Consider the following 10,977-nt stretch of genomic DNA (forward strand, 5'->3'; position numbering starts at 1 on the left):
TCTGAAATGAGGCATACCCTGTATAGATTTCGTATGGCTGCCAATGGTCAAGTCTGATGATGTCCTGGACAAACATTAAGGAAAAGGTAGTCTACTCTGAATAAAGTAACAGTACAAATAAGTCAAAATGATTATGGACCAAAAACAATGGCAACTCTTCCACCAGCAATACATGTGAGACTGAGGGTGCGTCCACTTTCTACCAAAGCTTGCTGGGAGAATGTCAGTCGGTGTGAAGGCTATGGAAACAGATATTAAAACAGGACACCAAAGAGTTTTTCCCTTCCCACTGGTTGTTTATTTTAATAGCATTTGCATCAGGAAATCAACCGAAACACTTCAACAACAGAAAGCTGGCACTGGGTTAAGAACGAGTGATTATATTTCCAACAGAAGTGACAGAATGGTTTCAAGTTGGAATAGTATTGCACAAATGAATCCATGGTGAGGGAGGGAGCAAGGGAGTGAGAAAGGGAGAGACAGAGGGGAGTGGACATCTTACAACATGGATTGTGAGGAAAAAAGGCACTATTTAGCTGTCTGTGTAGTTTTAAAATAAAAGTCATGAAGCACAATCCATGTTTCTCAAAGTTACATTCGACGCTCCCACACCTGACTCTCGCCACGAAAGGCAAGGTCCCAAAGAACCCGGGAGACAGCACTGATGCCTAAACAGCAGGTTTGTAATGGATGTGCTAGGAAGGCATCTTGACCAAGAGGACCTGTTTTCTAAACAGTGCTGTTAATGTCACCCAACTACACGAGCTCAGCACGTCCGATTATCTGTCTGCCGGGCTAGCCCAAGGCCCCACTTCAGCATCTCTCCAAGTCACTGGGCAGCAGTCATAAGCTCCACTCTGACGCAGCTAAGTTGGCAGTGCATTGGAAACAACAGGCCATTTCAGCAGACTGTGTGAGCTTACTGTAGTCAGCACCACACACACAAACCGTTTTTAATACCAGGGAAATCAATTAAAAAAAAAATTCTAGCTAAGTGCCCCAGCACTACTTAATGCAGAGAGAAACTTTTGTAACATAAAGACAGGGACATCTCAACCTCTCAAGGGTGAGCCTCATGAAATGGGCCTTTGAGAGGCTTCTCACAAGCTGTGGATTGGAGGCCCGCAGAATTTTCATTCTGAAAACAGCAAATGGGAGTCTAGCTGAGTCCTAGAAATTTCATTAATGGAAAGTTTGATTGAAAAGTTCAAATAACAGGAATCCATTTCAGGAATTACCTGTTAATTTAACTTCTTTCATGTCTAAAGATATTTTGCAAAAAAGAGGGAGAGAGCAACAGGAGAATATTACTGTCTATGGAACTAAGTTCTTTCTGATTATGCAAACAATGAGAAAATCATCTGCAGTGTAAAAATGTGGTTTGTCATGAAAAAACACTAACAAGCTTAGTGATTTTGTCAATGTCATTTATGGGACAAAAGCAATTATGAATTTCAAATGACAAGATTTAACTGAAAAAAAAATGAAAATAGAACAACTAAAATATATAAAGCTGATCCTTTGAAAACACTCTTTGATTTTTTTCATTAGATTAAATCTGATTACCAGGAATTCAGAGGCATCCAAAATTCTGCAACTTGTATTACTGCATACACAGGTGATATAAAAGGAATCCCTGTGCATTCTCTTTTATTCTTACTATCAGGTAAAGGGATATTTTACACATTAAAGCTAGGCAAAATCCATATGATCTTCCCCATTAGAGTTGAAAACAGTCACATAAATTTATTGACGGTGTCATTTTGGAGCAATTAGAAAATAGAAGTTAAAACAATCTGAACAAAGAGGTTATCTTTTCCTCTCCTAGGAAATAAACATATATATGTATATAGACATATATATACACACACATATACATATAACATATAACATTGTCTTTTAAAATGCAAAGTGGTTAATTCACTTTCATATATTAAAAAAAGTATTTCCCTATGGTCAAAAATACTGACAAAGAGCAGAGGCTGGAAAAAACCCACATTTGCCACTTTAAAAAAATACATTATTGTTTCAGCAGTTGAGGGTACTGAATTTATTACAAATCTCGGTCCCCTGCTTTGGAATCATAAGGAAATCTGCAGCATTTGCAGAAATGGGCTGGCTTGGACCATGAGATGTCACTGAGGCCACTTCCCCCAACTCCTGGCAGGACCATGCCAAAGTCACCCTGGACATATGAGGCCATAAATGCCACCACTTTGAAAACTGTGTATTAAATCAGGGAAAGGAAATAATTTACTTGGATGCAACCCAACCATCAAAATTTGTGAAATTGTGGCAGAAACCTTTTGGGTCCATCAGTTATCCTTTAGATGGAAGTCAGGGCCTTTTGAGAGTACATTAACTCTTTGAAGCCAATAGAGTACTAGTTCATAATGATGCTTCTAATGTCCTCAGGGCTACCATGGTTATATGAAAGAGCTGATTCACCCCTGCAAGTCTTCTGCTTGCCCTCCAGTCACATGCTGCCCATCTGAAGGTTGTGGTCTAGCATTTATGTAAACTTTGTGACAGATCTACCTTAGATCTGTTCCTGTTTAGAAATGAAGGGTTTTCTTGGGGGGGGGGCACTATTTTTCTGTCTGTTGCCAAGGAAACAATTTGTGTGCCACATCTCCTGCCAATAAATAAATGGAAAATGAGACCAGTCAAAAAACACCATGTACCCAGCAATGACTTTTCAGCATTCTGATGTGATTACATTTTTTAAGTGTTTCTTTTTAATACTCCTACCCCTCCTGCATTTTTCTTTCAAATGTCTTTGTAAGTTTTGTCCTGATCATAGTACCCATTTTTGACAGGTAAAAATATTCTTTAGGGCAACATTCAAAATGCTTTCATATGATGGAGTGAGGCATTCCTTGGCCATGTTTACTTAAAACATTTTATCAAAAGGCTCCTTTTCCAAGATGGGGGAGAGAGTAAATGGGGAATAGGGAAGTCAAACTCAGCAATACATATTTTAGAAATGGTAAATAGAAAAATATGCATTGATTATGACTGTACAACAAAACTGGGAAATCTTTCACATTCTGGATGACAAACTTTGTTTCATTCTCCCCTCCCCTCCCATGATCAGCTAACCATGTTTCTTTTAAACTGGGCACCTCCTGAATCCAAACAGCTGTTTGTGAATCTTAATAGGTTTAAAAGTCCACCAGTTGATTTCACATTTCAATAGCTGCCGAAACATGAAGTGCAGGACAATGTGAGAGGAATTCTATCCAACATGAATCAGGATCAAGTTCAGTGTATTTCTTCCAAACGGCTTACAGGTGGAATCTTCTCCCTCTTCCCCCCAAATAATGGAGGATGAATGGTGAAATATTTCATGTTATGAATGTTTTTTTTAAAAAATAACTTTTATAATGACTTATGGTTCCATAGTGTTTTACAAGTTCCAAAACGCTCTCACCAATTCTGTTGGATGCTCATGACAGCCCTATGAAGTAAGTAAGGGAAGGTATTATTGTCCACATCTTATGGATCAGAAAATGGAGGCTCATGACGTTTAAGTGACTTGCCTATGGTCACATGGTATTTTTGAAGCCAGGACCATAACCCATGTCTTCTGACTCTTGAGTCCAGGGCTCTTTCCACTATGACCTTCTGCTTCCACCTGGCCTGCCTGGTGCTTTCTGTATTAACATTCAAAATTGTTGAAGTGCATTTCAGTTATGTCCAACAGTTAGCTGACCCGAATGAGAAATAGAACAGCAGATGGGATGATTTCACTTGACATAACAAAATTGGTGCAAAACCACTTTAAACTAGTTACTTGTAGCCTTTTGGTCCAAATACATAAAATATGCAATATTTACAGCATTTGACTGCTTTGTAAATGCAATGCTTTAAAACACATTAAAAAGCACCTTAGTAAAAATATTCTACAGGTAAAAGTATAGAAGTAGTAGGAAAATCCCAACCATACCACAGCTCACCAATGGAGTTATAATATGGAACTGCCAATATATCCATTACAAATCATTTTGAGAGGAATAGATAATTAAGTCGCTTTTAACATCAATGTGTAAGTCTGAACTAAAACAACATCCTTCTTTGATGAGCTTTCCCAACCACGGTTGTTAAGGAGATGGAGGGAGGAGTAAGAAATACTGCTTTGATTCTCTGTTTACATTATTGGGTTTAATTCCTTCTTAACACTCACAATTGGACATTCTCTTTTTATTAAAACCTATATAAATATGGGCAAATCCAACAGCAGCAGCCACATTTCTCAGCAAACATTATTGGACATTCTAAGTTGACGTTATTCACAATAACAAAGTACGAGAGGCCAACCAGTCGTTAACACTATTCATTAAAGACCATATAGTCTAAATCTCCATGGGAAGGTGAGGGAGATAGATGGTTTCTTCTTTATGGATGTCTTGGGCAAAGACAACTGCTCTGAGAATCAAAAGCAGAGTACAGGATACTTTTCTGAAATTTTACCATCAACTCGAACTCTGCTGTGTATTAATTTTGGTAAACAAATGTGTAGTTTTCTTTAGACAGGAGGCTATTAGCCCAACCCAAAGGCTGGGCTGAAGAAAAGCTCTGAAGCTTAAGCTTCTTGGAAGGCTGGTATCTCCAGTCGTGGTCCACTTGCTTGTTTGATGTCCTTCACAGCCCAGACCTCAGCTCAATGGTAAATCATCTCACAGGCTTGCCAACAATCTGGATTCGAGAGTTGAGAACCCAGGAGGAGTGGTGGCCAAGCTTTCAGTCCATGGATCTAGTAGGAACGCGGTGCTCTTAGTTCGATTTGGGGTAGATCTTTTCATAGAAAAAGTTCTGTGAAAGGATGTACAAGTCCCCATCTTTTTCCCGAACAGCATGGGCTCGGATGAACTGGAATTGTTCCAGGGCAAATTCATAGAACTCGTTTTCCATCTTCCAGATGTCAGACTGTTGCAACTTTGCGATGGTTTGTTTGGTAGGGAGCTTCTTCTCTGTGGTTTTCCTAAGATGAGATTTCTTTCCTACTTGCAAAAGCAAACAACATTTTTAAAAAATTAACTTATTTTTCCGAGAGAAAATAGGTCTCCCCTCCCCTGCCCTCTGCCTCCAATCCACTTCCCTCATTTTTTCCTCCTAAAATCCCTAATTTCCTTCAAGCTCAACTCAACTACCATCTCTTACATGAGGTTGTTTGGTTTCCCTCTCCCCCAAATTACTCTATCTTTATTTTTTGTTCGTGTGTTTGTATGCATGTATGTAAAATATACACACTCCCTCTGACAGAGTCTATGTTCCATGAAGGTATTGACTATTTTATTTTTGTCTTGGTATCTGCAGTGCCTGGTAAAGTGCTTTGTACAGAACAAGTACTTAGTAAATGCTTATTGATTGATTGAAAAGACACAAAATGTCCTCATCCTTGGAGATTAAGAAATACTTTAAGAAGACAGAATAGATAACTAAAGGGCCTAGAATCACAGGTGTATTGCTGGAAGGACTAATTAATTAATGTCACACAGTGCAGAAAGAATCAAGAGAAGGTACTTACTGTATACCAGGGGCCTACAATCCTTTACTGATTTTTGCCTGAGCCAGAGAGGGTATATGAAGCCTTTTAAGCCACTCCACATGGTAACTTTGATAGATTTGAAATGTGAAAATTCCTACTATAAAAATGGAGGTATGAAAGAGGAGAAAAATAAATGGAGTCCTCCGGTATACAACAGGTATCATTTCTTGATTCTTTCTGCACTGTGTGACATAGCTCTTTGTTTTCAGCCCTCTCATGTATTGTCATGGAATCCAGTTATCTGTGTTGTGTTTTGTCCCCCTCCAGAACTGTACCCTCTAGGAGGAGAGAGACAATCTCTTTCCCTCAAGTATAGCAATCTGTATGCAGAAACGCTTAAAAAATATTTGTTGAATCAATCAAGTTGAATAGTTATGGTTTCACCATAACATTTGAGAATCTTCAGCAATACCAGTAAAATGAAATGTGAGGAAGACTTTTTTTTTTTTAAATAACCACTGAAATACCTGTCCGATAGAGTTCTGTGGCCCCCTTGAAGAAACGGGGCAGAGCTGCCTCCAGTAGCATGATAAAGTCTTCGAGCTCTTCAGTGACTCCCACTAAAAAGTATTCATTAATCAAATTATATTTGGCTTGATCCATGGCCCATCTGCTCCCCACATTCCTAAAACCAGAGAAAGGGAATTAGTGCATACTTGTGAAACCAGCCTGGTACTTCTGATACCCTGACATAGTAAGCCATGGAGAAGAGAACCCCTGGTATCATTAGCAGCATTGTAGAAGAAAATTCATTTCAAGGCACATCTGTATTTAATTCCTCTTACCTAACTTTCCCATCTTCCCATTCTGCCTCACCTGTGTCAATACTAAACCAGATGTCCAGGAAAGAACTCTTTAAGATATTTCCCAAAACTTGTGGATATTAGTAGATCAGTCAGTAAGGTTTAGGAATTTGTGTTTATTGCTTAAAGTAATTCAATTTCTAACGTCAGTTTTTCTACGATTTCCTAAGAAAGAAAGAGATCAGTGCCCATATAACTCAAAGTCACTGACTCTTTCAATACTTAGCAAGTGACCACGAGCAAAGATGGGCTGGGATAAAGGGATATATGGTTTGGCCCAAAGACCACAAATGAGGAGTGGTGTTCCTGCCATTAATTGGCCCTGGGTTCTCGGGAGAGTTGGCCTGATGCTTTATCCGTAAAGAAGGAGAGCTTTCTTCCAGCTCTAATACTCATGACTGAAAGCTACTACAGAACTCTGGCCTAGTTTTATTTGATAAAGCCGAGTGTATGAATATCCCACATTCTTCTAGGAAAACAGATAAAATTGGGAAGGTCTTACTCCCCACACCTTAACTGCACTTTTTTTTTTTTAATTATGATTCCTCTGTGCAGAACGCAGTGGATGACTTTAATTAGCAAAGCACATTTAATAGCATCTCACAGAGGACTGAGAAGAGCAGAGAGGGTTTTAACCAGAACTTCTGGCTTTTGTGATTTTAATTCTAAGTGGTTCTAAGAAAGATATTAACTGTGAATGTGTTACTATGGCTTCTTTTGTGTCCCATAACAATGAATCTCCAAATCTCAAATTCTAGCACACACTGAGTCTTTATTAGACACACTTATCTTGGGGAATCTCCATGTCCTTTTATTAGCCTCCTAAACTGCCATGAACAATAATGATTTTTGTTCGTCACAAATACTTTAACAGGAAAACCATGCAGACAGATAGGCATGCTGGGGTTGGTGACAGGAAGACAATTCAAATTTCACCTCTGACACTTAGCTGTGTGACTGTATGCAACAATAATAATAACTAACATTTATGTAGTGCCTACTATGTGCTACAGAACCATTACTCATCATGATTAGTATTGTCGCTGTTGTCCGACAGGCTTTGCAAGGGCTGAAACGTTAAGCCTTTGGAGGGTGAATATTGACTGGCCTCTAACCAGAGGTGCAAAACAGACATACAAACACATTCAAGCCAAGCTGTTTGGGGGGCACCGCAAGGCTTCTTTCAAGGGAAACGCCTTTAAAAGGCTGCTAAACAATCTATGACTCAGTCCCGTGTTCTCCTTCTCTTTCTGGGCTCCCCCTGGTTTCCCTATATTTGTAGCACATTTAGATCTGTTCATTGAGGATTTCTGAGAGCACAACACTGGTCAGCCGCTAACTGAAGCTAACACGATCATCATACCAGCATTCCGAGCTGTGGCCACAGAAGAACGGGATTTGAAGCCAGAGTTTTTCTGGAGCACAGTCTGAGCCTCCCTCGGCTACGCATTCGTCAAAAGTCTGTAAGAAAACAAGGGAGTGCCAATGAACCACAAATGTGAGGCCGGCCTGTCAAATATCTTAATGTGACTGACTACAGAATGAACTGGGGGGGGGGGGGGGGGAGAGACGAGGGAGGTAAGAAGGAAAAGCAAAGACTGACAAAGACACATGTGGCAAGGGATCCCATTCTTAAGAATTGACTATTCCTAAAAAATGTCTTGGGTAACAATTAGCCCTTGAAATTAAGGAACCGAGTGATACTATTTTGTATTTTCTGAGCTGTGATTTAGAAAGACAGAGTTGAAAACAAAGTTGCTGATGCATATCCATTTTCAAGACGACAGTACGGGATTATACTTTAGTCTCTTTATTTGTAAAAGTAGAGATGGAGACTAGATTGATCTCTAAACTCTTCTTCAGCTTGAATGTCATGCTTCTATGAACTCCACGTCTTTGCTTACATGGTTCCAAAGGACTGGCATGTTCTCATCCAATCAACCCCACCCAGACTTCATCTGTTGAAATTCTATTGATTAAGACTCAATCGGGGGCAGCTAGGTGGCGCAGTGGATAGAGCACCGGCCCTGAAGTCAGGAGGACCTGAGATCAAATCCGGCCTCAGACCAAACACTTGACACTTACTAGCTGTGTGACTCTGGGCAAGTCACTTAACCCCGATTGCCTTTAAAAAAAAAAAAAAGACTCAATCAAATGCTGCCTCTTCAGAGAAGCTTTCTTTTCATGTCTTCAGTTGAAAATGGTTGTCTTATTCCTCAGACCTCCTATAGATTTTTCAACAAATGACTATTTGACATATAGAAAGTACCAGGTCTCAAGTTATTTTTTGGTCCCTTCCTCCAGATGTGACTAGTCATTTCTTCCAGATGTTGTCCAAAGACACCTGTTCTTGGGCAGAATACAATGGAGTGTGTGTCACTTCTCCACGGTATCCCTAGCTACCCTTTTTTAGCACTAATTGTGCTTATTCTCACACCTCTGGACATATGGGTCCTGGAGGGGTGTGTGGGGGGGGAGGGGATTTACTGGGACGCCTTCTTGCAGCTCCCCAATGCCCCTCTGAACCTTCTCCTTTGCTGCCATCACTCAGTAACACCTCCTCCTTAAGCGTTTTGCTGCATTCAAAATGATCACTTAGTCCAAATCGTAATGGCAGTTACCTATGGAACCCCAACACATTCTCCTTCCTTTCTCAAGGAGTTCAGTAGCTGGCTCCCAGCCTTCCTATCTGGCCCAACCCCTGCCCTTAGAATTTGTGGACTTTACCATACTGCTGATGTCTCCTCAGCTCCCATGACCTACTCTTCCATTCTACACTATCCACACACTGGAAGGATCACACCCTTATCTCGCCATTAGTGACAAATATTCTACTTTAACAATCAAAACCATCAACGTCTCTTTATCAGATTATTTCATCTCTCCTTAAGCCATAACCCCTCATCAGTCTATTCTTTGCCCTCACTAGGACATCCAATCAACCAACAAGTATTTATTTGTTGCTGCTATGGGCCATACACCATGCTAGGTGCCAGAGATAGGAGTATTCCTTCTCAAATCCATCCTTCCTTTCGTACTCTCCCAAGCTATCACCTTTATTCTAACCTCACCTTCTCTCCCAGTTTCTGTTCTAGACCTTCTTCTATTATCTCTCCACATTCTTTCAGTCATAGATGTCACCAGCACTCTCACATTTCTATTCATTTCTCCTGAGCTCTAGTCACGTATATACAATTCCTTACTGAATATTTCAAGGTGGATGGATGCTTCAGAGATATCTCAAATTTTATATGTCCCAAATTGAATGCATTACCTTTCCTTCAAAACCCACCCCCTCTTAAACATCCCTATTTCTGACAAGAGTACCACTATCCTTGGCATTACTTTTGAGTATGCACTCTTCTTCATTCCACATATCCAACCAGTTGCCAAGTCAAGTCATTTATAAATTTTTCCAATCCATTCTTTTCTCTCTACTCATACGGCCACAAACCTGGTTCAGGCCTTTATCACCTCTCACCTGAATAACTGCAACATCTTCCTAATGGTTTCCCTACCTTTGATCTCTTTACTTTTGTTTTTTTTAATTTAAACAATTTATTTATTAAGTTTTAGTTCTCAACATTCACTTCCATAAGATTTTGAGTTTTAAATTTTCTCCCCCTCCCCAAGACAGCATGCAATCTGATACAGGCTCTACTTATACATTCATATTAAAAGCATATTTTCCCATTAGTCGTGATGTAAAGAAGAATTAGAACCAGTGGGAGGAACCACAAGAATGAAGCAATAAAACAAAACAACAAAAGAAAAGGAGAACAGATAGTCTGCTTCCACCTGCATTCAGGTTCCATAGTTCTTTCTCTGAATGTGGATAGCATTTTCCATCATGAGACTTTTGGAGATTTCTTAGTTGCACTGCTGAGAACAGCCAAGTCTATCAAAGTTAGTCATCGCATAGTGTGGCTGTTACTGTGTACAATGTTCTCCTGGTTCTGCTCACTTCACTCAGCATCAGACCATACAAGTCTTTCCAGGTTTTTCTGAAGTCAGTCTGTTCATCATTTCTTATAGCACAACAGCATTCCATTACATTCATATACCACAACTTGTTCAGTCATTGCCCAATTGATGGGCACCCCCTTAATTTCCAATTCTTGGCCATACAAAAAGAGCTGCTATGAATATTTTTGTACATGTGGGTTCACCTCTTTTCTTTCTAATATATAGTCCACTCTTCTGCCAAACTGATTCCTCTCAAGTACATCACTTTATTCAACAAACTCAAGTGGCTATAACTTCAAGGTTCAAATAAAAACTCCCTCTTTAAAGTCCTTCACAACCTAAATTCTCCAACCTTGTTAGACTTTTCCCATACTCTACAGCCTAGCCCGCCTTCTTCCTGCTTTTGCTCACATGTGCCATTGCAACCCTGTCTTTTTTGCCTCTGCACTGACTGCCCCTCATGCATGGAACAGTTCTCCATCCTAACCTCCATCTCTTGGAATATCTAGTTTCCTTCTAGTTCCTTCAAATACCATCTTCTACATGAAGCTTTTCTTGATTCTCCAAATGCTAATACCCTCCCCAAAATGCATCTTATGCATATTAGGCACATGCTTAATTACACAGATGCTCTCTTCCTGATAAAATAGAAGTTGT

At 39.8% G+C, this 10,977-nt stretch overlaps 1 protein-coding gene across 1 annotated transcript; it reads right to left on the reverse strand.

Annotated features, from left to right (window-relative positions):
- Positions 1–274: 274 nt before the first annotated feature.
- LOC114034121 (heparan sulfate 2-O-sulfotransferase 1-like) lies at positions 275–8,898 on the reverse strand. The gene is made up of 4 exons (XM_027849721.1): positions 8,842–8,898; positions 7,718–7,815; positions 6,019–6,176; positions 275–5,003 (listed from the first exon to the last, which is right to left on the reverse strand). The coding sequence occupies exons 1-4, from the start codon at positions 8,896–8,898 to the stop codon at positions 4,777–4,779; spliced, it is 540 nt and encodes a 179-aa protein (XP_027705522.1). The 3' UTR covers positions 275–4,776.
- Positions 8,899–10,977: the final 2,079 nt, after the last annotated feature.

This window comes from Vombatus ursinus, unplaced genomic scaffold (genome assembly GCF_900497805.2).
Source record: "Vombatus ursinus unplaced genomic scaffold, bare-nosed wombat genome assembly UNPS02008016.1, whole genome shotgun sequence".
NCBI lineage: Eukaryota > Metazoa > Chordata > Mammalia > Diprotodontia > Vombatidae > Vombatus > Vombatus ursinus.

What these genes read in the sequence shown, in the direction of transcription:
- LOC114034121 (XM_027849721.1), bottom strand. Translation starts at nt 8,898, where the DNA reads ATGGCAGCAAAGGAGAAGGTTCAGAGGGGCATTGGGGAGCTGCAAGAA. An exon ending in AGCTGCAAGAAGGCGTCCCA is followed by an intron (nt 7,816 to 8,841) that starts GTAAATCCCCTC and finishes GTTTTCTTACAG; the next exon opens with ACTTTTGACGAATGCGTAGC. An exon ending in CACAGAACTCTATCGGACAG is followed by an intron (nt 5,004 to 6,018) that starts GTATTTCAGTGG and finishes TTTTGCAAGTAG; the next exon opens with GAAAGAAATCTCATCTTAGG.